The sequence below is a fragment of the Phyllostomus hastatus genome, unplaced genomic scaffold (assembly GCF_019186645.2).
Source record: "Phyllostomus hastatus isolate PE091 unplaced genomic scaffold, TTU_PhHast_1.1 phas_contig_113, whole genome shotgun sequence".
In the NCBI taxonomy this organism is placed as follows: Eukaryota; Metazoa; Chordata; class Mammalia; order Chiroptera; family Phyllostomidae; genus Phyllostomus; species Phyllostomus hastatus.
Window position 1 is genome coordinate 13923060 of NW_025333530.1, and position 26570 is coordinate 13949629.

Sequence of the window (26570 nt, forward strand, 5' to 3'; positions counted from 1 at the left end):
GAGCAAATAAAGGCTTTATTCTAGCAGCCACAGAACCATAACCTTCTCTTCATTTTAATTCATCCCCTTTACAACCTAATCGAAAGTCGGTTACTTTCTGTTTAAATGTCCCTCCAGGCAATCAACAGCCATTGTCTGAGTGCCTACTATGTGCAGATACAGTAAGACTTGAGGCATTATGGATGCAGGTTCCCTTCCCACTGCTACTTAGTGCCAGCCTCTGCTTGGAACCACAGCCCTGTCCCCAATGTGACTCCAGTTCTGGCAGTGAAGCCTCACTGATACACAACAGAGTTCAAAATCACAGGCTTGGCAGGAAGTGCCATCTATACATAGCTCTACCATTCTGTAAGCACCGTTGGCTTCTTCTGAATAAATGCTACCCTACATTAAATGCTAGAATTCGGCAAGCAATACTGCATGTTTGCAATGAGATTGAGAACTAAAGGCAAGATTGATTCTGATGTGAATACCAGCAAAGCAAATGGGTTTTTGAAAACCCTATAATTTCCCTGCAACCCTTGACTTCACTAAACACACATTTTTAGACTACAGCACAGTTAGGCAGGCATTAAACAAAAACGAGTAGTCTAATGATGATTTATGTGTAGGATAACCTTCTATAAAGAATTCCACTCTGATTTCAGGGTAACTTACAGAGGTGCCAACTTAACCAAACAATGCTACTTGCTCCATGTCCACTGCCACAGCATGATCCCAGGGCACAGTGTTTGCTTGCCCACAATTGTTTTATATGTGCTAAAATTCACCCAGTGGGTGCTCAGGTAATGTGGAGCCTGCAATGAACTAAATGGAAAAACAAATGCAACACATGCATACACTGCCAGAGGCACCTATGAATACACACTTATCTGCTTGACTAAGGAGCTGTGTCTGATGGGTTTGGGACCAACCAACTGGTGTGCAAATGCAGAGCAGCCTGCTGCCAGGAGATTGGAAGGGGTCCTGGGAGCTGCAGGCACGTGCTCCAGGTGGGGCTTCAGGAACTTCTGGGGCACTGGCATCAAACCAGAGTACTGATCTACCCTTCGCTGGTTATCTAACATTGGGCAGACCCCTCAACCACCCAAGCCTTGGTTTCCCTGTCTGTGAAGTGAGGTTAAGAATGTGTCCCCTTCAGATGGGGTTGGATTCAATAAAATGATACCTGTGAACTGGATTGATAAACCAGAGAGCACTATACAAATGAAAAGTGACACAGGCAGCAGGGTGCAATTTGAGAGGTGGCTCAAGTTATCTCTAAGAACTGACATGACACTGCTCTGGACTCAGATCCTGCTCCACCACACACTCGGGCTTTGGGCAGTTGGCTGGACATGTCTGTGCCTCAGGCTCCTCATCTACAAAATGAAGAAAATAATACCACCCACTACACAAGACACTTGTGAGGATTAAATGAAATGACTCGTGGAAAGCACTTATTGTATAAGATTTCAATGACTGATCGTTTATTTTCTTACTAACCATTATTATAACTATGATTATTATTTCAATTTAGCCCATCTGACTAGGGAGAGAATTTCTTTGCTACTCTGAATGCTTCCTTCTTACAGGAAGGACTCTCTAACCTACAAACTATGTTTAAAGGCTTTAGAAAGTAAGGTTTCTCTCTGCATCCCAAGAACACAAGGCTCTCTGAATCTGATGTCTCTTTTCCCATCAATGCAAACAATAAACAAACAACCACAACAAGATTAAGGACCAGCTGCCTTTTCCTCTACAGCTGCCTTAGTGAGGGAAATAGTAATTGTCCTGGGTCCCTGGATAAGTCCTCAGGCTGGAGCACAAAAGTGTGTTACAGGGAAAGAGATTGGACTTCGGGGACAAAAGCTCTGGGTCCAGGCCCACTGAGGGGCTGTGTGACTGGGAGCAAATTGCTTGACTTCTCTGAATCACATCTCCTTTATACCTAAGAATGGCAGTAAGCATGCCTCCTTCACAGGGCTAAGAGGAGGACTGAAGGAGATAACATGCCAGTAATGCCACAGGGCCCTGCATACATATATGTTTTAATACGTGTTTTTTTCTCTCCTTCCACTTCTCTGCTGACTGCACAAGTCACTGAACCTCACTGCATCTGTTTCTTGCCTGTAAAACGGGGAAGATAATCGAGGTTACTGTGAGGAGTGAATGAGATCATGTAAAAACATTGTAAAAACTACATAGCATTGTTAGTTATTAATGAACCAGGATTTGAACCCTTTTAACAGATTAGACCCAAGTATTTCATAGAGTTGCTCTTTGTTGTGTTCATACCAAACCACACGACTTCATTCTGCACCTAAACATAATTTTGATGAGGAACCATGCAAGGCAAGAGGGAACACAGAGATTAATAATACTATATCTCCATCATTTTGTTTGCCTCATTCTGCCCAGATAGCATCATAGTCTGCTTGAATTAAAAATACCATCATGATTGCCACGATGCTGTTTATGGCTTTCTCAAGATCACATTCAGGAGGGACCATTCTCTAATTTGTGATCCCAGTAGCACTGCCACTTTGGGCAGCTGCACCCTGGCTAGCCTGTGTTCTGCCTCCAGCCCAGCACCCGGAAAGGGTAGCACAGCCCAAAGCTGGGCAATGTCATGAAGCTGAGTGGGCAATTTCCCTGCTGTGTTGAGGCCAGTCCTTCACCTGAGAGTTCAAGTCTCTCTAGAGGTTTAATTTTCACCTAAAGGATTCCACGTGTAACAGATTTCATTGTCCCCATTTCACAGGTGAATAAATTCAGGCTTTAAGTGTAACTTGTTCAGGGTCTTCTTCCTGCCACATCCCACTACCTCTTCTGAAAATTGTCTGCTCATATATGTCACCAGTTTTGTATTGTGTTTTCTTTTCTTGTCAATTTCCAGTTTAAATATATATGTGTGTATATATATGTATTCTGTATATTAATTTTTTGTGAGGCAATATAGTGTAATGCTTTGGAGAACAAGCAATGCAGTCTGAATGTAGTTTAAATTGTGGGACTACCACTTACTGACTTCAGGCAATTCACTTAGCTTCTTTGTGCCTCGGTGTTTTTTTCTTTTTTTATTGAATTTATTGGGGTGACATTGGTTAATAAAATGTGCCTCTGTCTGTTCATCTGTAAAATGGGGAATAATAGTCCCCTTAGCTTCAAATTGCTGTGAAGATTAAATGAGCTAAAGATGTAAAATGCTTAGAACAGAGCCTGGGACCTTAGTAAGTGTTCTTTAAATATTAGTCATTATTATCACCCATTTTTTTCTAGAACTAGGTAGGACCTTCCTAAATTAAATGTCCTGCATCCTTTTCTGACTTCTCCCCCCATTCTACTTACTCTCCAGCCATGCCCAAGACCACCCACGCTCTCCTGGCCTGCTTGCCTTTGCCCCTATTGTCACCTCCATCTAAATGCTCTTTCTGCATCCTTGGCCTGGAATGTGTTCCAAGGCCTGACTTCAGGCCTCCACCCTTTCATGAGCCTTACTAGGCTGCTGCTGTCAGAAAGAAACCCAGCCTCTGTGGTATCACCCTCTTCACAGGAAAGTACTATAAGCCCTAGAGAGGAACTGCTGAAGGGAAGAAACAGGCCATGGTCAAATTGGATTCTTCTATAAGGCCTGACACTGTGCCTAGCACCCAGCAGGGACCCAGACCCCATTTGTTAAATTGCCTTAAGCACATCATCTATCTCTTATTAGCACAAGCTGACCATCCTAGCCCATTTTCCCCATGCCTCTAAATAGGTGAGAGCTGAGATCCCCAATTTTGCATCTCAGCCACAGCGTGTCACACAGGAGGAACCCACAAAAGTGGTCTCCCTCTGTGAAGAACCTGCTTAGCATAATGGAGGCCAGGGACCACCAAGCCTACCTTTTGTGATACCTCCAATTTTCTCTGTGACCTCAGGCAGGCCTTCCTCCTGCCTTCCTGCCACATGACAGTCCAGCTGGGGAGAGACTGGCATTTTGCCATCATCCTTAATCATCTTCTATGAGCACTGGAGGGGAGAGGGGTCAGAATAAAATATAGATACTGTTCATGATGATTAGACATCCTGGTAGTGGCAATAACACAGATTTTAAAATGTTACAGGACAAAACACAACCAGTGTTTTGAGAAAGGAACTGATAAAGTCCTGAGGGAGTCCAGAAAAGGATTCCCTAGGAGGTTAATCTGGGTGATTTTTAAATCCATTCTTAGCAGAAATTGGGAAAGACAGCATAGAAAAAGTAGTATTTGAATCAGACTTTGAAAGATTTTAGACAGATAAAGAAGGAAAAAAGTCTGGCAATAAAAGAGAAGCACCCTATGAGTAGTCCATGTCATGTGCCCTGAGAATGAGGAGAAAAGGGTGAAGCAGGCACAAGAGAGCACTGGTCAGGGCCTGGGTTTCTTCGTCAGTACTGAGGTGGCTGGATCAATGGGCTCCAGGCCCTTCGAGCCCTGGTAGTCTGTGACTCCATTCGTTTGTAGCCCACATGTGTCCACACTGGATTCTAGGCCCTGCTTCATCTCTCTCTCCTCTGCCATCCCCCCTCCACATTGGTGTAAACTCCCGGGACCCAAAGTAGCCTTAGGATCAGCCTGAGAAAAATGCAATTAACAAGTTGAATCTGTTTTCCAAAGCAAACCCACATCACAATCATTTGATTGTTTATTGTGTTGAAATCTTTCATTCTTGCCCACCAGAGATGACAGCATGAACTGAATTCTAAATTTCCAGATCAGGACCGTCTTTGTGTCTCCCACTGGGCCAAAAACAGAGCCAGCACCCAGTAAAGCCTTCCTGCTAGAATAACTGTTTTGTCCACTGATCTTTCAGCCACAGATCTGCTACCCTTCAGAAAAGTCAGAACCTCTGGTCACCACACACATAGCCAGAAATCAGTGCAAGGGCTGGTGACATGTTTCTGTCCCCAGGCAAGCACAGGAGACAGGGATGGGCCCTACTCCTATGTTGGAACCTAAGCAGTCCCTTCTTAATGAAAAGCGTGCTCTGGAGAGGCAATAAAAAATAGAGCAACCCAGAGGACTCCAGCTCAAAATCAGGCCGGCTGCTTACTAGCTGTTGGCTTTGGGTAAGTTGCTTAACTTCCCTGGACCTCACTGTTGTCATTTATAAAAATTGGGGTGGTCAGGGAGGAACCAACAAAACAAAAAATATGTTATCTCTCTTAAAGAATTATTGTGAGGCCCTGGCTGGTGTAGCTCAGTGGATTGAGCACGGGCTGCGAACCAAAGTGTCTCATTTTCGATTCCCAGTCAGGGTACATGCCTGGGTTGCAGGCCATGACCCCCAGCAACCGCACATTGATGTTTCTCTCTCTCTCTCTTTCTCCCTCCCATCCCTCTCTGAAAATAAATAAATAAAATTCTTAAAAAAAAGAGTTATTGTGAGAATATTGTGAGAATTAGAGATAAAATACATATAAAATGTCTAACACAAAAGAGGTCTCAATAAATGACAGATTATCGTTAATCTTGTTGTTTTTGCACTGTGGCAGGTGCTATGAGGACCCTGGGGTAAAGAGATGTAAAGCACAAGGTTGTTGCCCCTCCTGCAGCAAACAGAAACATCACCTACGACATAAGACAAAATGAAATAAATGCTCCAGGAATAAAACCAGAGGACTGAGAAGTTCTGCCTCAGGTTATATAAGGCCCCATGGAGGAGGACACGTGCGAATCTAGTTTAAAAGGCAAAAGAGGAGCTGGGTATCCATAGCAGAGGAGAGAACTTGTGCAGACCAGGCAGAGGAGACAGAAGGACCAAATGAAAAGAGGTACAAAAACCCACAAACAACTTGGAACTCTGAGGAAAATTAGAGAGGTAGAAGTAGGGTGGTGGGTTCATTGACTCTCACCGTGAGCACAGGTGGGCTGTGGTCAGGGAGCAGCTTCCTTGTGAAAAAAGACCCCTCTCCTCCCTGCTCCTCTCCTCCCCAATACACAGTGTGCCCAGTCCAGCCAAGGCATGATGACAAGCAAGCATTCAAGAGCCCCATTCCCATAGACAAGGGAGCTGATCCAGACCTAACTTCCAGAACAACAGCAAATACATCTGGCCTGCATCTGAGCTGGATCCAAAACTCTCCTCTGGGGCCAAGACAGCCAGTCAGGATGCTGGTGAAGAGCACACCAAGAAACTCCCATAGGAGCCACATGGATCTACTCCGGTCTGGTGGAAATAAAAGCTATTAGAAACAGGGCTGGATTTATCTTTATATCTAATAACTTGCATGGTAATGGTGATCATGCAGATGGGGAATTAAACCACATCTTGGCCTCACTGGAGGCCTTAATTTTATGTTCGTGCATAGCCCTTTGCCCTATTACCCCCATGCCACCTGCTCAAAAGAGCCAGTTCACCTCAAGACCAAGTCCCTGGGATAGAAGGAAGGGGTAGGAGTCTGCCTGATCACAGGTGAAAGGCCCTGTGTATGCTTTTTCCCACACATCTTTAAATAGCCTGATAGAAGGAAGATGACCAGCTTGGGAGAGAGGAAATGGGGTGCAGAAAGGGGCAGGTGTATTAAGTAGCTCTAGGGAAAGGTAGCACTTTGGGGAGGTCTCTCTAGCCTCTACAAACCCTGGGGAAAGCACAGCCAAAAAATCAGCTTAGAGTTTCAGGGACCAGCTCCCAGAGTTTACCTGCCCCTCCCAACTGTGGGCAGCTGGGAAGGCTAACCTGTGAGCAAATTCCCAACTTACAGAGCTTTTTTAGGCCCCAAGCCTCTAATTCCTTCCAAAAAGCCCTTCAGAGAAAAACCATTGAAGGCCAGGCCCTTCATTCACAGGGGCCTGTACCCACCCCTTACTCTGCCAGAAGAGATGTCTCTTGGGGCTTGCTTGGCCCATATCAACCTCTGTCCCTCCTCCTGTTCTCTAGCACCTGCTCCTGGTGGCCCTGTGCTTGGTGAAGAATCTGAGCCCAGCCCTACTTATTGAGAGATCAAAGTGGACACCATTCTTCCTGCTCGAGAAGCCCTGGGAAGAGATGTAACCAGGGCTCCAGGTCCTTCCTTAACCTCAAGGCAACCTAATCATTAGATCTGCCCCCATGGTGGCTGCCTTCAACCTCCCACTCAACACAATCAGGCACACACTTGGTACAGTGTGAGTATGGATGGCAGAGAATCCTATTTTATGGAACAAAAATCAATAAAGAATTTGCATTTCCAAAACTAAAGTATGCCACATGTGGGCCCAAGTTCTAGACCCTCAGCTACAGAGCCTGGACAAAGCAAAACTCCACTCTCTGGTTGTCATGGATTCCTCTGGGAGGGTGTTAGATGAATTCATGTGCTTTGGGAAGTCTGTCCCTGGATCTAAAATGTTCTGTGGAGAGATCTGGAATGGTAATGGATGGGGCTGGAGGGGTGGGTAGGGGAGGAAAATTCTCCAAAGCTAAAGGGAAGAAAAGGGTCCTACAGAACCAAAGTTTAACAGAGCCCTGCAGATTAGCATCAAGCCCACTTCCCTGATAATTATGCCCTTTGGGACCACTAGCCCAGTCCTGACATGAAAGACAGCCCTGAAGCACCAGCTACAAGGGCCACTGGGGGGAAGCTCACTGCCTCCAGCTCCTAAGCACAGGAGCTAAGTTAACTTTAGTTCTCCCTTCTCTGAGCTGGGCTGCTTACTACCCCATGCTCACTTCTCATTGTTATTTCAATGCCTCTGTCTACACTGTTCCTGTATCCTTCAGTACTCTCCCAACCATGCAACCATGCATTCGCTGAACACTTAGTGAGCATTTGCCCTTAGTGTACTAGGTGGTGCACTAGAAACCAGAGAGTATGGACAAAACAATTCAGTTTCCACCCTCCGGAAGCTCCATCTACTAGTTGGAAACATAAACCCTATTACATGAAAATACACCACAGCAGGAAACAGTAGCACAGAGGAGAACGCTCCCTTTGACCTACTATTAATCATCATAGCTACAGCCCATTCTATGTGCCATTTCACATACATAAACTCATTTCATTCTTCCAAGATCGGATGCGATTGGGCGCATTCAGGGTGGTATAGCCATAGACTCATTTCATTCTTAATTGAACCCTACAGGTGGTTAATTGTCATCTCATTTTATTATAGTTGGGGAAACTGAGGCTCCAAGGAGGTAAATATTTGCCCAGCTGGTAAGCGATGGAGTGAGTTTCAAGCCCAGGCAGTCTGGTTCTAGATTCTAGATATTTAATCATTCCACTCAACTCAGTTTCAAAAAGCCTTTACTAAAAACCACCACTGATTTTCTTTCCCCTTTAGGAGCCCAAGGGCCTCATCACCTGCATCAGAGAAGCCTCCAATGTAATACTTTGCTGGCTACATGAGTGCAGGTACCAGGAGGCAGTTCTATGGCGAGATAAGTACACAGGCTGAGAAAACAGACCTGCGTTCAAGCCCAGCCATGCTACTAGATTGTGACCCAGAAGAAGTTACTTTACTTCTTTGAGCCTCAGTTTCCTCTTTCATGAAGTAGAGGGGGAAAATACACTTACGGACATTTTGTAAGGATAAAATCAGATCATGCATGAAAGTTTCTTAGCCCAGCGCCTGGCGTATAATAAGCACTCAAAATTTCTTCTCCTCCTCCCAACCCCCTCCCCCTTCACCTTCTTCTTTTCTCCTTCTCTTTCTTATTATGATTACTTTAATGAATATAACTCTTAATCCATAAAGAGTCACCACAGTTCTTTATGTGCTTTGAATCACTTTCAATCTTACTCTATTGGATAGTCAGGACATTCAGTCTCCATCATTACTGGGGCTTCCCCCAGAGAGGTGGCAGTGTCCAGGGTCTCTCTGGCCCTCACCAGCCCATTGTCCCTGCCTGCAGATCCATTTGGCTCTTGGGCTATGTACCTCATGCTTATTTAGACACAAGAACCCTAGCCTCTTAGTCCCAGACGCTGTAGAGTCATACATAGCCATCCCAGTGGGGTGCAACTATTTTCTACAGCACCATCTTTCTCTCTGGTGTTCATGTGTCTCCTGTGTGTTTGCTGCTGTTAGAAGTGAGGCTCTCCTCCCCAACCAGCATACCCATCCTAACCTTTCTATTCACTATAGTTTACAAAAAGCAGGAAGAGCAGCTAGCTGTCTTCAAGAAGCTTCAGATTCCTGTCCCACTACAAGTTCTGAGGCCAGGAGAAAGTAATGGCCTGACCATCTGCTTGGAAGTAAGAGAAGGAAAAAGTGCCATGAGCAAAACACAAACTAACATCTCAAAAGTATCCCACTACTATAGCTATAAATGTGCCTAGGCATTAGTTCTAGCTATACACTGGAAACACTGGAGGAGCTTCACAATTGCTGGGGTCTGGGTTCCACTCCTAGACATGGCGCCCTGACAGGGGGCTTGGCCCACACACTGGTGGATCGAAAAGAACTCACCGTATACACATCTTGCTATACTGTGCTGGGGTTTACACTGATTGATGGATACTTGAAACTTGAAAATAAATAAATATACAAACAAATAAAGAGTTCACTGTGGTTTCCAGTGTGTCACAGGATTAAGAACCCCTGCTTTACAGGTTCCATGAAGTCTGTCTTCCCCAACTAACCTGATAACCTGGAGCAACTACAAATCATTTCATATGACTATGATGGGACATCAATGCTGAAAGGGCACCCAGAGAACATCAGGTCAAGTTCCTCTATTTTACAGAAAGGAAAACCAAGGTCCTTGGTAGAGAAAGAAAGAAACGGTAGCAGAGCCTCTGCAATGTGCCAGGATGAAGGGAAATATGCTGGAACAAAGTGGAAAACCACAGTTTCACAACTGGAGGCCTGGAGGAATCTTGAGGACTTGAGGTCCTGTCTTGGGATTTCTAGACCTATTTTCCTGTTGAAGGAACAGCCCTGAATAGGAAAAAGGGACCAATAATGAAGGGCTCACAATCACAGCAGCTCTAACAAGGTGAATCTACAACATGATTAGCCTCTTCTCCCAATGCAGGCAAGGAGTGAGTCCAGCTAGAATTCTGATGGAGTCTTTAGCTAACTCATGAAAAAAAGTCTCATGTTGTCCTGAAAAAAATTAATGACAAACATGGCCCACAAACCAGTCTATTATCCTACTCTCCCCACAACTATGCACAGATAAGGTGCTTCCAGCCTTGACTCCAATCCATAGGAGCAAGGACTAGAAAAGACCCAGGAGTTAGGAAGGAGGGAGACCACACTGCTTTGAGGAATGTCACACACCCAGCAGAGGCTGCTGGCCAGTGGGCTTTCACCACCCTACACAAAGATGTACTGAGCTGAGATCAAAGACATTTTTTTCCTGCCAAAGCATCACCAGAGCAATAACAAACTGCTCACCAGAACCAACCTCATGATCTCAGTGAGTTCCACACAATGAACTCAGCACCTCTACTTTCTCACTTTCCTGACCCAGCACCTCTGCATCCCATGGCGCCACAGTTCTTTCTTACCTGGGATGATGGAGACAGTGTCCTTCTCCCAGGACACAACACTAACATATTCCTGCACTGAAGAGGGGATGAGGCACTTGAAGACAGCCATGTTTCCACGCATTGACCTTTGATCCTCCACCCGGACGGTGTAGGGTTCCCTGAAAACTGCAGAGAGATGGGGGGCAGGGAAGAAGACAGTGTCACAAGGCTCAATTGTGACATGGTGAGGCACCCAAGAAAGCCACCTCAACCCCCTCAGGACCCCAAGGCCTCAGCATCCATCACCTCTTCTCCCACCTCCTACTTACCCAGCCCTGAAGTCCCTGCCATGGTCTTACTCCTGCTCTGCTGAGGAGCCCACTCTCCCTCTGAAATAACCAGCCTTCCTTCACAGGTCATAAATTCAGCGTCTAACCTTTCCAAGTTTGGTGGGTAGTAACAAACTCTAAGAAATTGGAAGACACAGAGGGCAGCACGTAACCCTGCAAGTGTGATCATATTCAACAAGGGGATGTTTGAGCAATAAGGAAATAGGCTAGAATTCATCTAAGGAGACCAAACTTGATTTCCTACATTATCCCTGAGCCCAGGTGGCAAGAATCTTGGGCACAGTGATCACAGATTGCCAAAATAAAAATTGACGCATGATCTAACAACAGATTTTTGTACCACTCAGTGTGAAAAGCAGTTGAAGAAAATGGTGTATAGAAGCAGAACTGGAGGGTTTGGTGGTTTTACTAGAGAGAATACTTATAACTATCTTTGTTTCTGAAAATGTAGAATGCAGAGACACAGATAATCTCCAGGATCCTCCAAAACAAAGCTTTCTGGCTTTCTCTTCACTCTTAACACTGCCTACACCTGAACCCCAGACTTGCCCTTGCTTTCAGAAGCGTCCCTCTTCCACAGTGCAGTGGAGGCTACTGCTTGGGTCCCAGGGCTGTTTTGTGGGATGCTATTACCTGCCACCACTCTATGCGTCAGGTCCCATGAAACCCAGCCTTTGGGGTAGGGCTAGGGGGCCTGGCTTGCCCTCCCTTTGCCCTCTTCTGCTTGGCCTCCCCCAGGGGCTCACTCCATCCTTCCACCACTCCTCTGCCAAGTACAGCTGGAGTATCCAGAGCCCTACTACCTACTGACCTTGTCCCTCAGCAGGCACCTGGGCAGTGTGCCCTCCTGCTTTCCCTGCCATGGTTGCCAGGGTGACACTCAGGGCCCTGGCTATGCACCTGCAGCCCTTCTGGCTCCATCAAAAGCCTCTTAATTGGTTATGTTTCCAGTCACCGGCCCTGTCCAGCCCTCCCCAAGTCTTCATTCTTTCCCATCTCTGTTTTGTGGCTGTGATGGGAAGAAATACAGTTGAGGTGGAAGAGAGGGGTGGAGGAAGGCACTGCCAGCTGGCTTTGTGGGTGAAACCCACTCTTCTACAGAAAACCGCCACTCTTCTGTAGGTTTGGGCATGGCACTGTCTGCAGATGTGGGAACACAGAGAGGAGACTAAGGGAAGCTGAGGCTGAGGGAAGAAGAGGAGAAGAGGGGAAAGGGCTAGGGTGTGGGCGCACGCCATTCAGGACAGATCAAGGGAGCCAGCAGAGGCCAGTGGTTAAAGCATCAAATAAGCAGGCTCTGCCCCCTCCACCTCTGAGTAGCTGTGTGCCCTGGGCAAGAACTAGTTACCTTTTAGGAGCCTCAGCTTCCTCATCTGGTAAAGGAAATTAATAATAATAATAATAATAATAATAATAGCAGCATGTAGAAGGCCTGGTACCAGGAAGGCACAACAACAATGTTGTGTGTCACTATAGCTACATCTGGCTATGTGCCCTTGGGCAAATGTCTTAACCTCACTTGTCCCCTGTTTCAGTCCCCTCACTTGTAAGAAACACTTTAAAGGATTGTTGTGAAAACTCCATCCTAACCCAATGAAGGGTATGTAATAGAAAACATGACATCACTTCCTCTTAGCCTGTGGAGGCCAAAACTGGGCTCCAAATCCTGGCCTTAGCACTCCCAGCCAGGTACCTGGTATTTTTATTAGGGGAGCTGAGCAAAGGACCTATTCCTGAAAAGCGATTTTATGGGAAGCCCCATGGCTGATGGTCTGAGCATGGGCTAGGGTTCTAACAGCTCACTCTCTCCCCCCAAACAAATAGGATGAAGATCAGTTCTTTAACTAAGAACTCTTATCCCTTCACATTCCCTATACACATGGGTTCCCAGCTACTTGGAAACTTGTACTCATGAGAGGCACTCTTGAGCCAGAAAGACCCAGGAAGTCAGAGACCTTGCAGGATCTGTCACTAGGCATGTGGGTTGGGAGCGTTCTCCAGAGCTCACTTTCCTCTGCCAGGAAAGATGGTGTGTCCCAGGCCTGGTGCCAATGCAGTGGGCTGGCTAGAATTCCACCTGTCCTCTCCCACCCAAAAAGCTCTCCTAAGAAAATCCTGTCCCAATTTCAGTGCTTTTTCACTGTTCAGGCGCACTTCACAACTGATGATGATGTGCCAGCACAGCATGACACCCCAGTTAAGCTGAGCTGAGCTAAGCTGTTTCGTGCCTTCAGACCTAACTCAAAGAAATGAGGCTTTCTGTTTTCTTTAAAGGGGCCATCTGAGAAGCCCTCACTTCATTGACTCCATTAACTCTTCCAAAGACCAAACTCCTTCACTGTTAAAGGTCTTCATCATGAATTTTACCTAAATGCCTGTTCACATGAGATATATTATAATCGGATGTCCATCAGCAATGGAACAGATAAAGTCAGTACAGTCAAACAACAGACGGCTGTATAGCAAAGAATGAGTGATCTTTACCTATGCAAAGCAGTAGGGATCAATCCCACAAACATAAGAATGAGCAAAAGATTCAAAAGAAAACACACTGCAGAACTCCATTTACATCAATCATGTTAGAAGTCAGGACTGTGGTTTCCCCTACAGGAATGATGATAGAAAAAGCATAGGAGGGTCATCTGAGGTATTGATATTGTGTATGTTGAACTGCATATTAGTTAAATTTTGTGAAAATTCATCAAGCTGCTATATGTATAATAAATGTTCTTCTCTAAATACTCTATTTCAATAAAAAGGTTTTTTTTTAAGAAAAAAAAGAAACTCAGTGTTTCCCATGAGTCAAACACTGAAATGAGCACTTAATTTAAATGACTGCTATCTCATTTAATGACCGCATGTGGTGATGAACTGGTATAAACCTTTGAGGATGAGGAAACTGAGACTCAGAAAGATGTGTTCTCAGCCTAAGGACACACAGTAAGTGGCAGAGCTAAGATTCCAAAGAATAAATCTTTCCTTAAGGGACTGACTGTGTTCAAGACCCAACTCCCACCCATCAGAACGTTACACGAAAATCTTCAGAATGATGGATGCTGCCTGCCCTACATCAGCCCTTCAGACTGAGTTCCTCAGCAGGGGAGCAGGCGGTGGATCCCTTACCTGCTTTGACGCGGATGTTGGGGCTCCGGATCTTGCCGGCAGCGTTCTCCGCCGTGCAGAAGTAGTCATTGTCGTGGATAAAGCTATTGAAGGCGGAAGGGGAGAAGGGGTAGAGTTGCAGCGTCCCGTTGGCGTGGACGTGCCGGATGTGCGGCACGTCATAGATGTCGTCCCCGGTGGCTAGGTACCATCGAAGGGCTGCGCTGGGGGAGCCCGCGGCTGGGCAGGGCACCACCACCCCCACGGAGCTGGAAAAGGTCACCTGCTGCAAGGAGTCATTTACAAAGTAGAGGCTGGTGCCGACATCTTCAGGGCGGGCTGCAGGGGAGACAAGGGGAGAGCTCCGTTAGTGGCACTCTAATAATAGCCTCCGAGCCGGGAGGCATGTAAAGCCCACATTCATATAAGGGTCAAACACCAACCATTCAGTATGCACTTACTGAGTGCTGACTATACACCAGGCACTGGCAAAGGAAAGTAAAAAGCAGTTCCTGCCCTCCAGAGGCTTCCAGCCTGGCACAGTAATGGCAAAAGTTAAAACATCTCATCTTCCATGCAAAGCCTAGTCCATGGAGAGAAAGGGCCACCACTGTGCTATGTTGAAGGGTCTGAAGTCATTGCTTAGACAATAAATATTTATTGAACAGCTACCATACACAGGCAGGTTCACACCTATCGCTGACATCTCAGTTTATGTGTACAATCCTGAGAGGAGATGTCATCACTTCTTTTTTTTTAATCATTTTATTTTATAGGCTGAGAATAGTTATGTGATTTGCCTGAGGTGACACAGCTAATATGCTGCAGAATTTAAATTAGAAGCCATTGCTCCTAAAGAGGGTCTTAGAGCATTTTCTCTCATACCATAGCTGAAAGGTAAAAGGTCTAAGACCACGTCCTAAGAGCAATGGCTAAAGGAAGCAGGAATGTTTGCCTGGAAGGTAGAAGACTCTGGGAGACCTTGAGAGCTGTCTTCCACCTCTGGATGTCAGTTTTGGAAATGTATAGCCCCAGAGGGCTGAATGAGGACCCCTGTGGGTGGGTAAATTTGAGCTGGAGAGCAAGAGACCCACCCCTGACCCTGACATGACTGACTGTGGAACTCCCCCTCTCTGACGGTCTTATCCTTAGTTTGTAAAATGGGGAGAGGATAGACAAGGCTGCAAGACTCCATGCATCTCTGACATGTCATCACAGCACTCAGTCACAGGGAGAACATGCTCACGATTCTAGATACCTGACAACAACAGGGCCGCCTCATAGGGAGGACGGCCGTCTATAACCCTCATCTCAGCACAGGCCCTCCCTTCACAGGTCCTCCTTCCCTACTAAGGAACCAGCTCTGAACAAGTAGAGGCAAATTAAGAGGAAGGGAGAGCCTGGTCTCAGGTCTCCCGCTGGAAGCCACTTCCTCTCCACCAGGAAGATCAAGGAGCAAACAAACCACTCTGCTGCTTGTTTAAAGAACATTGCAAGGGACCCAACTTGACCTCAATTTCTACAACTTTATGGGGAGGGGAGGGCCCACATCTGGACTGTATTAATATTCTTGGCTTAACTCTGAGCTGAGCCTCCAGGGAGAATATACCAGGCAGCTCGTTGAGGAAGGCCATTAAGCCTCATTGGTCAGAGCAATTCCCATCATCTCATAAAAAGCACGATGAAGCCATTAGCAGCGATGCTGGAAAATACACTTGTGGGCTCCTTGCTGCAGTGTCAGGGGCATCCTCTCAGCAGCAAAGGCATTTGCTGTTCCCACCAGAAACTGAACCCTTAGTGGCTGAAAGACTGCTGGGGCGAAGCAACAGCATTTCCTTCCCATCCTCCTCCTCACACTGCCTCCCCCGTGACAGTCCGGGTTTTGGCAGTTGAGCAGTGCTGCTCTTCAGAAGAGGACAGTGGCCCACCTGGAGACCCTCAGAAGCTCAGAGGATGCCCAACTCATAATGACCGGAATATTCTCCAAGATAGTGAAATGACACCATTTCACTGATAAGAAGACTGAGGCTTAGGAAATCTCCTCTTAGGATCCACATTTACCAGGTTCCCCTTCCCCCAGCCTGCTCACCTTCTGAGAAGACTTCCTTATCAAGATTCATTCAACAAATATTTGTTAAGTATCTTCTATGTGCCAGGCACTGTTGTAAGCACTTTACTTATATGACATCTTTTAATCCTCCCAACAACCTTATGAAGTAGGCATTATTTTTATTTCAGATTAAAGGTGAGGAAACTGAGGCACTGAGAGATCAAAGCAACTCACCCAAAATCACACAACCAGTAAGCAAGGGCTTTGGGATGCAGATGCAGACAATTCAGAGCCCATAGTCTGACTTCTTAACCATTAGATCATTGTAACCACCACAGTAATACAGAAGGGACTTGCACCTTCCTCAAACATCACCTGGCTACCCACTTCCATATTCAACTGCTCAGGAACAGAATTAATACAACTACACACATACACACACACATATACTTCTCCTGGGAGGGGCCCCTGTTAGACTTGACATTTCAGACGACACTTACCCTGCGGGTACAAGGCCCATCACTCTGGGGTCCTGCCAGCTTCCTGAGACAACCTAGGTAATCAGACACCCTCACCATGGCAGCTTTATGGATATTGGGAGCCAAAATCCATCAAGGAATGGAAAGACTTTACCCTGTGTCTGACAAATGGATTTAGGAAGCCCAGAAAGATTCCTGATAAAGAGGAATTCAGGAATTGTCTAATTCAAAGGACAGGGTAAGAGGGGAGTATAAGAGGGTAAGAGGGGACTAAATGGTAATGGGAAAAAGTACAATAAAGATTAATTGTTTTTAAAAGTAAAAAAAAAAGAAAACAAAAAAAGAAAGAAAATATTTAAGGATAAGTATGATATAGCCCCAGTAATGATTATACAACCTGCAATAATAATAGCCACCATAGATTTCACATCTGCATAACTTCCTAGGGGATATTACAGTTATATTTACATTTTACAGCTAAGGAAATTAAGACAAAGGTAACTAACTTACTCAAAGTAACACAGAGTGTAAGTGCCATATCTGGGACCAGACCCAAATACGCCTCACTTTCAGAGCCTGGGGATGAAACTGCTCTATTGTATGAACCACTCTGAAGCCAACCCAAACCACAAAATCCATGCTGGGTTACCCTCTCCAATATTTCTTCCATCCCACCCTACCCCAAACACAGATTCTACCTGGCCAGAAATCTGCTCCACCCTCCCTGCCTGTTGAGATAGGCTCATTCCCAGGCCTCCCCACCTCCCATGCACTGTGGTCAGAAGTACTGACCACAGTGGCAGCAGCTCTCCTGCACTCAGGGCCTCAGATCATGCCAGAGCCAAGGACATGGGATCCTCAGCAACTACAAATAAGTAGATTTAATTGATGAATTGACTGGGATTGTCCAGCCACCTGTCAGGGCTGATGAAAGGGCAGATTTATAGCAAAAGGAAAGAAGCCTCATATTTCTTCAACCCTGGGACATGAACTGCTATCTTCTGAGTCTGGGGAAGCTGGAGAGGATTAGATGAACCATTCATTTCTGCTTACAGCTCTGACAGTGCATTGCCATCATGAAACATCACCCACAGGTGTAAAACAATAGCATTTTGCACTTATGTCGGACTCATATTTTACCATCACGAGGCACGTGTCAGCCCAAAATGCAGAAGCCCTTTCATAAACATTAATTTAGCCTCACTCTGCATGGCAAGAGGAAGGAGTAAGCAAATCCAAAAAGGGAAAACTGAGGCACTGAGCACCTCAAGTCTCTGCCACATGCCAAGATGAAGGTTAGCACAAGGACACCAGTGAGTGGCTGCAGCAGCAATGGGTACGTGCAGTCACCCCACCATAGAAGGGGAGTAACAAGGGTCCAAGGGCCTCATTGAGTCTGGTGTGGCTTCTGTGGTGGGGTTTCACCTCCTTCTCAGTCTCCTGTTTGAGTCTTCAGAGCAGTGATCATGTCTCAGCAAGCTTTGGGAGTAGCAGGGAAGTGTGGTACAACAGACAGACCCTTCCCAAGGGGAGGGGTCTGACAGAGCTATCTTCCCTCCTGGGGTTCATCCCTGACCTGCTGTATAACCTCAGGCAAGCCCAGTTAGGCTTTCTGAGCCTCAAAGTCAAAAGAGGGAGGAATGCATCTTACCTGTGCCCCCAGGGCTGCCCAACACGTAAAACAGAATGTGAAAGTACTTGGCTCCCCATAATGAGGACTTGTGAATATAAGGGATGGGGTTGCTATTCCTGTCCCAGCAATCCCCCCATGGTCCAGGGTGCCTCAGTTTATTGCAAATGGTGGCCAGGGCACAGTTCCTTTGAATTCTGCAGCCCTGCAGAGTTCAAACCTTTCCCACCCCTACTTCACCTCAGCCTTCTCTAGCACTTCAGTGCTCTCCTCTCCCTGGTCCTTTCTGACCCAGGGACAAGGAAAGATTTTTTCCTTCAGGAAATAAGGAGCACCAACCCTGTACTCAGCAGGCCCCAAAGTATGGTGGAAGACATCAAAGACAAGGGAGAATGGCCCACCTGCCAGGAGCTTATAAAGGAGATGGGGTACAGGAAAGTGTTAACCCACAGCCCAGGGCAGTGTGCAGGAAGGACAGAGTACTGATTCAGACAAGAAGAGCCACTGGGAGGAGGAAGGTAAGTTACTCAGCAGCCATTGAAAAACTTAGGGAATGGGCAGCAGGTTGGGACGGAGGGCAGGGCTTATGGAAGATCTGAATGAAGGCACTCCTAGAGAAAGAACAGCTCAGTGACAGGTATGGTTGTGTCATGTTTGGGGGGCATGACAGAAACCTTCCAGGCAGGAACACTGGGTGGGACTGGGGAGAAGAGGAAAAGCAGATGGTTTGACCCTCAGAGATGGGAGGCAGTGGGAAGGCTTGCACCAAAATAGGGGTGACTGCCCTAGGCCTAACTTCATTTTGGCCATATACCCATTTCCCTGAAGGCTTATTGCCCTGGCTAAAGGTACAGAGTTCTTAAAGGAGACTAGCACTGATTGAGCACCTACTGTGTGGCAGTCACTGAGGCTTGTGTGCTTTGAGGGCATTTTCTCATTTAATCCTCACACAAAGGAACAGGTAGGCCCTATTAGCCTCATTTATGGATGAGGCAAAGAAGGCTCCTGGGGAGAAATTCTCCAAGATCACACAGCTAGATGGAGACGGAGCTGACATTTAATCAAGGTCTGTCTGGCTCCCAAGCCTGAGTATTTTCCATCACAATACTGAAGGGTTCAAAGTTTTGGTCTTGATGAGGTTTCTCCTTCACTTCTTCTCTGGAAGCAAGTCCTAATTTGAAAAACAAATCCTTGAACAGGAAACTCTTACTTTCCACTCAAATCCCAGCCATCCCTCTAGCCATTTCTTTCCTCTGCAGACAGAATCATGCATTTACAGAGAGGATTGGGGGGAAGGGGGGGAAACTTTGTAAATAAAGAGAAACATTCAGATCAACAGCAAAGCTTCTTCTAGTGAAAGGGGGATGTGGATTTTTAAGAGAACATGGAAGTTACGGGTTTGGTTGTGATGTGACAGACGCCCGGACTTAAACCCAGTTAATCTTTTTGGCCTTTAACACTGAGCACCACCCGATGCCATGTTACATAAAACAGGCTCCAAATTGCTAGGAGATTAGAAGTGTAGAAATAGCACAGCAATATTTTTAAACCAGAAATTGCCCCCAAGCATTTGGGCTGTCCCCAGGGTCACCACTGAAACTTAAATATCCATTGCATCAATTCACTTGCTCTCCCTCTGCGTCTGGCCATTAGGATTATTTCGTCAAAGGAAACTGGACACCCATGTATTCAACACCCATGGATCTCCATGGGTTAGGATGGAGGTGTCTGGCCAACTGAGGCTTCCTCCCAGGTGTGCACTAAATTATCTCTACGTAATCACTTCCAATCTTTATAAATGACAACCCAAGGGGACTGAAATATTAAAACCTCACCACAAGAAGAGGTGAGTCATTTTGTTCTCTTCCTTTACAATATTTACTCATCTCATTCACTGAACTCTTCACCCAGGAGCATCTGCCAGTTCTGGGGCCCCTGTAATAATCCTTGCCCCTGGCAGATAAGAGCCTGAAAGTGGTATACATGCCTGGACACAGCAAGTGTGAATGGAAGGCAGCAGTGGGTCTTCAGGGGAGCAGGGTGGCAGGAAAAGTGGTGTCAGGGCTTCCCCACGGGACTGTGAGCTGACTGTCTGGGTCACCACTCTATCCCCTTGGTCCTGTGTAGCATTGGGCACTTAGCACAATGGTTAACCACTCAGACTGTGGTGTCAGGCTTCTCAGGTTTGAATCCTTGTGCTGCCACTTACAAGCTGTGTAACCTCAGTCAAGATTACCTCTCCATGCCTCAGTTTCCCCACCTATAAAATGGGGATGACTGTATCTACATCATGTTTGTTAGGTTGGATGAGTTAATACATATAATGGTTTCTTGCATAAGTAAGTGCCTGGTACCACTTACATACTTTTTGCTGTTATAAGTATTATCATTATAGCAGGCAAGCACTAAGTATTTGTGAAGTAAATATCCCATAACAAATATTTACCTTTCACCTACAATAATAATAATAATGATGATGATGATGTAAGACAGTAGTTCTCAAACATTACTATGTATACGAACCACCTGGAGAGCTCGTTTAAAACACAGACTCACCAGAAAACAGATTCACCAAGTCTGTCATAGGGTCAGGAAGCTATTCTGATTCAGGTGGTTCTCTAGTTGGCCCAGTTTTTACCCTTCACTCAGAGCAACACTCCTTAGAAAAAAATAGATTTGCCATATTGGACTTCAGTATCGCCTTTCCCAACAGTAGGCAGTTCTCATGGGCTTGGCTGAGAGGACATTAGCACCACATTAACTTAATTTGGTGATCAAGTTAACAAAATAATAGCAGTATAATCAACAACACCAAAACATTGCAATAGCCACATCCAGGATTCACACAGAGTTTTTTATGCAGATGTGGCCTGGTAGGATTTCCTAGATTAATCTGCAAGGTGATTACTCCACTGCATTTCCACACAAAGACTTTCATGCCAGATACAGTGGTGGACAAAAGTAGGTTTACAGTTGTAAGTACAAAAAACACAGAGTTTATTCTTGTATTATTTATTATCATATTATTTTCCACAAGGATAACTGTAAACCTACTTTTGTCCCATCCTGTATATTATTTGTCTTCACTCTGATTGTCCTTATCTCACAACTGAAAAAACTGGGTCCAAAAAGGATCAACCAGAGGGACCTCAGCTCAACAACTATGTCCACCCGAAACCCAGAACAGCAAGCCAGGGTCTAGTTACAGCATCAGAAAACCCCCTGTTGTGTGTTTGCACCTTGGAGACTATCACAGTCTAGACCCAGGGTAAGTCTCCCCAGACAGCATCAGAGCATTTATAGGCTATCAGAGTTGGTATTCTCCCTGGGACAAGATAGAGCAGCAGGGGCTGAGTCCCATGCCTTCTGTTCATGGCTTCCCCCAAACCTGGTCTGCCACTATTTGCTTTAGCACTATTTTCACCATGACTATGCCCACCATTTCTTTTTTTAAATCTACTTTATTGATTATGCTATTACAGTTGGCCCAGTTTTTACCCCTTCACCACCCTCTGCCTGGTACCCGCTTCCCTCCATCAATCCCCCTCCTTAGTTCATGTCCATGGGCCATGCGTATAAGTTCTTCAACTACTCCATTTCCTGTACTGTTCTCAACATCCCCCTGTCTATTTTGTACATACACAATTATGCTTCCTAATCCCTGCACCTTTTCTTCAATTCTTCCCTTCCCCCTCCTGATATCCCTGATATCAGCTAATATCCCTCTAACTGATTTCCATATCTATGATTCTGTTCCTGTTCTGGCTGTTTGCTTAGTTTGTTTTTTTTAGATTCAGTTGTTGATTGTTGTGAATTTGTTGCCATTTTAATGTTCATAGTTTTGATCTTATTTTTCTTAAGTAAGTCCCTTTATCATTTCATGTAACAATGGCTTGGTGATGATGAACTCCTTTAGCTTTACCTTGTCTGGGAAGCACTTTATCTGCCCTTCTATTGTAAATGATAGCTTTGCTGGATAGAGTAATCTAGGCTATAGGTCCTTGCTTTTCATCATTTTGAATATTTCTTGCCAGTACCTTCTTGCCTATAAAGTTTCTTTTGAGAAATCAGTTGACAGTCTAATGGGAACTCCTTTGTAGGTAACTGTTTCCTTTTCTCTTGCTGCTTTTAAGATTCTCTCCTTTATCTTTAACCTTTGGCATTTTAATTATGATGTGCTTGGTGTGGTCCTCTTTGGGTCCAACTTCTTTAGGACTCTCTGAGCTTCCTGGACTTCCTGGAAGTCTATTTACTTTCCCATATTGGCGAAGTTCTCCATTATTTTATCAAATAAGTTTTCAATGTCTTGGTCTTCCTCTTCTCCTTCTTGCACCCCTATGATTCAGATGTTGGTATGTTCAGAGATGTACCAGAGGCTTCTTATACTATCCTTATTTTCTTAAATTCTTGTTTCTTCTTGCTCTTCTGGTTGAATGTTTATTTCTTTTTTATGTTCCAAATCATTGATTTGGGTCTGGCTTCATCCTCTTCATTGTTGGTTCCCTGTAAATTTTTCTTTATTTCACTTAGTATAAACTTCATTTCTTCCCTTAAGTTGTTGCCATACTCAATGAGTTCTTTGAGCATCCTGATCACCAGTGTTTTAAACTCTGCATCTGGAAGAGTTAGTTATCTCCATTTTGTTTAATTCTTTTTCTGGGATTTTGTTCTGTTCTTTCATTTGGGCCATATTTCTTTATCTCTTCAATTTGGCTGCCTCCCTGTGTTTGTTGCTTTGACTCCCTGTCTTAGTAGTATGACCTATTGCAGAAAAGGCACCTGTAAATTGTGTGGGGCAGAGCCGTAGGTAATCATCAGGGCAAGACAACACAATTCACCACTTTGTGGCTCTGTGTAGGGGAAGGGTTTGGAGAGGGGACAGTGCTGTTGCCTGACTTCCTCAGGTTTGCCTGGTACTCGTTTCCAGTCACTTCCAGTCACTTCCCCCACTCCCCATCTGCAATTGGTGCCTTTCCAGCTATTATCCTAGAGCTGAATCCCAGAGTGGGTGGGTGTGCATACATTCTAAGACCTTGTGGGCTCTTTAAGCTGAGTCTCTTGAACATCCAGCAGTTTCTTCTGCCACCCCAACCCCCACTGGTTTTTACAGTCAGAAGTTATGGGGATTTATCCTCCTGATGCTGGTACCCTTGACTGTGCAGTCTGGCCCAGGGCTGAAATTGCTCAATGCTCAATATCCAATTGGGATATCCTCCCAATTTTACCTACCACACATGAATGTGGGACTGCTTGTTTCACCACCAGCACCTCTTAGAGCCACACTGCATCTCCTCACCTGTCTACCTGTCTCTGCCCTCCTACTCACCTGGATGAGTGTGGATTCTTTAAATCCTTGGTTGTTGGACTTCCATATGGTTTTGGATGTTATTTGTCTTGAGGTTTACTTGTAATTCTGTCTGTGGTTGCATGAGGAGGCGAGGCATGCCTCCATCTTGACTGGAAGCTCCATATTTGAATCTCATCATTTCTTTTTAGCATTTTATTTTGTGGCAGGCACTGTGAGAAGCCCTTTACTTTCATTACAGTGCATTCGATCTTTATGACAACCCCTGTAATGTAGCTACTGCATAAGACCACATTTTACAGATAAGAAAACAGGATCTTAGAGAGGTCAAGTAATTTCCTAGGGTTGCACAGCTATTGGAGGCAGAGCTGCATTGCCAACCCAGGCATCCCTTACTGCAGACTCATTTCTCAATGTGCACACTACATTCTTGACTTGGGCTCCAGGACACAAACATACAATAAGGGGGTTCTCTGATAAAGGAGAGCAGTTAGGGGCATGGAAACTCTGATTTATTTGGGACTGTCCCAGACATCAAACATTTCATCCTTAGTATATCCCCCCATGCCCACTAAATGCTGGTAGCTCCCTACTTTAGTCATTAGATACCAAAATAGTATCCCAACCCCCAATTTCCAAATGCCCCTGGAAAGGCAACCCTACCCCCATGAGAAACACTGCTTCAGTGTCCAAGTGTTCCACCTCTGTCAATCACAAACATGCTTTTTTCTTTTTTTCTTTTTTTTTTAAGATTCTTAGTACAAACAGTTCCTGTAACCAGGAACCAGAAACCTATAAGAACCAATAAGGATCAGTCATCCTTCAACCTAAAAGGCCCCTCATCATCGACTCCAGAGAAATTATGAGCAACAGCTGACAGTCAAATAGACTGTAATCTTCTAGCCCCTTCTAGACAGGGCCTGTCAAAGGAAAGCCCCTTCTGGCCAGAAAGGTCTTTCTAGGGAGTTGGCTCAGACAGCACAGTTGTCCCCAGAGATTCCTAGATTTAGATTGTTAATGCTTGAAGGACTTAAAAAATTATTTTGTATAAATAACTCACAATTTACATTTACATTTACATTTACATTTACATTTACATTTACATTTACAAATGGAGAGAGTGAGGTCTAGAGAGGTAGAGCAATTCACCCCAGGTACATAGCTAGCCAGTGTTCTGTCTTCACTGCTTTCAATTTTGGCCACTCCACTTTCAGAGCCAGCAACCCCAGAATGGAAAAACAGCATGCAGAAATGAAACAACAACTATGAGGGAGCATTAGAGGAACCAGGATGCTGGGTGCCTAGAGGAGAGGCCTCAGGCAGGCAGCACATTTGTCCACAAGCAGTCAAATGTTATCAAGTGGAAGGGGGCTTCACCTAGAGCCATGCAGCCTAAAAGGTGGAACCAGGACCAGCGAGTAGAAAACACAAGACCAAGACAGGGTTTGGCTGACTCTAGGGTAAGTCTGTAATAGCCAAAACTATATGACCAGAAGTGAGCTGCTTTGAAAGAAAGGAAGTTTCCTGTGTCTGGAAGGGCTGGAGCAGAGGGAGAACCACTGCTGCTGGGAAAGCTGCAGAGGGGCTAAGGCATCTGATTAGAGGATGACCTCCAAGTCCTTGAAGGTGCCTTTCAACCTGGAAGACTTTTACCAATGACAGTCACCCCAAAACAAGTCTCCTATCTCTCACACACCCAGGGCAGGTCCTCTGCCCTCCCCAGTCCCCATGGCTCTAAAAGGCCACCCCAGAAGCAATGTGTCCATGGCCCTGACTCAGCAGGGTTCTTAGGACCTGGATTCCATTAATTTCTCTAACCTCAATGGAAGTCACACAAAGTAGGACCCAAAACCTACCTACTTATCTCCCCATAAGACTGTGGATTCTCTGCAGAGAGAATCACCCTCATGGAGGGTTCCAGAGGACTATAGAGAAACTCAAATTTGAGGATTTGGGAAGGGAACTGAGGGAGGGAGCTTCTTCCACTCTCACTGGACACTGGGACCACAGAGGAATTAGCCAAGGCTGCTCCAAGTAGCCTGTTGCCAGCCTACATGTGCCTCATTGGCTGTTCTCAGGTTGATGAAAAGCAAAGACTAAAAAATTTTATGTGTGGGGGACTCTGAAAGTGGGAGCTAGCCACACACAGCTTTGAGACTTTCCTTTTCTCTATATGATGAAATGACAGTAATTATACCTCATGTTTCAGCAGAGCATTTATAAGGCTGAAATTAATTTTTGATGTGGTTTTTACATGTGTAGGTTTATATGCTATCCTGTTTAGTTTACAAAGTTTTGTCACATGATACACAATGTATGCCCCTCATCCTTCTTGCACCTATGCAATAACAACCACTCTGTGGGACAGTCAGGACAGGGGTGATTTGCCCATTTTTACAAATAAATAGAAGCATATAAACTCTTAGGTAATGTGGCTAAATTAGACAGGCTGAGCTTTGTTTTCTAGTTTCACAGATAATGCTCCTTCTGATTCACACACACAGTTTAATGGATATGCAACTAGCATTTGAATAACTTTGTTCTTAATGAAGATGGTGATCTTGGAAACTGCCAGTGCAAGCACCATGTAGAGCAAGGGCACAGGGAAGTGGGGTAGGGTGGCTGAAAGGATGAGGGGAGTAGCAGCTGGATGGCAGGGGTGGTTGTCAAAGCTAATACTATTCATGCTAAACCAGCACTGGAAAAACATCTGTTAAACAGGGCACACAGGCTGTTGTGCCCATAGCCTCCCCCATACTCATAGAACCCACAGGCCACAAACTGCCATGAGCGGCATTTGACCTCTGGATCACTCGCTGCTTCTCTGTTGCTGACTGTGTCATGGAGGGTGGAGTAGTCTAGGGACACCCAAGGTCATGGGCTGTCAATGGTATTCTTTATATACAAAACTACCTAAAAAACAGCGAGTCTCATCCCAGCAGGGAGAGACACAGAAAGCCATCCAGCTACAAGTTATGGGGGCCCACCCTGTGTGGCCCATTTACATAGGATTTATGGCATTAGTTCTTACACTGCCAAATCATGGTAGAGATTTAACAACCAATCCTAGATTTCCTTTGGCAGATAAGGAACTGGACTTCACTGCACCCTCAAATCCAAATCTGGAGCCAACTTCTGCCCTTGACTTTTCCACTGTTACCACCAGCCACAACCAGGAAGGGGACTGTGGTGGATTCCCCAAGGACACCCAGGTGCCTGCACAGTCTCAACTTGCTTGCTGAGGATGAGTCC

General features: G+C 45.5%; 1 protein-coding gene across 1 annotated transcript in view; it reads right to left on the reverse strand.

Annotated features, from left to right (window-relative positions):
* DSCAML1 (DS cell adhesion molecule like 1) overlaps positions 1–26570 on the reverse strand; it is a 347817-nt gene that overhangs the window by 315827 nt on the left and 5420 nt on the right. Inside the window, exons 2-3 of the mRNA XM_045838761.1 lie at positions 13876–14193; positions 10442–10588 (exon numbers count right to left, since the gene is read on the reverse strand). Coding sequence (XP_045694717.1) covers positions 10442–10588; positions 13876–14193 — 465 coding nt within the window. The remainder of the gene's footprint in view (positions 1–10441; positions 10589–13875; positions 14194–26570) is intronic.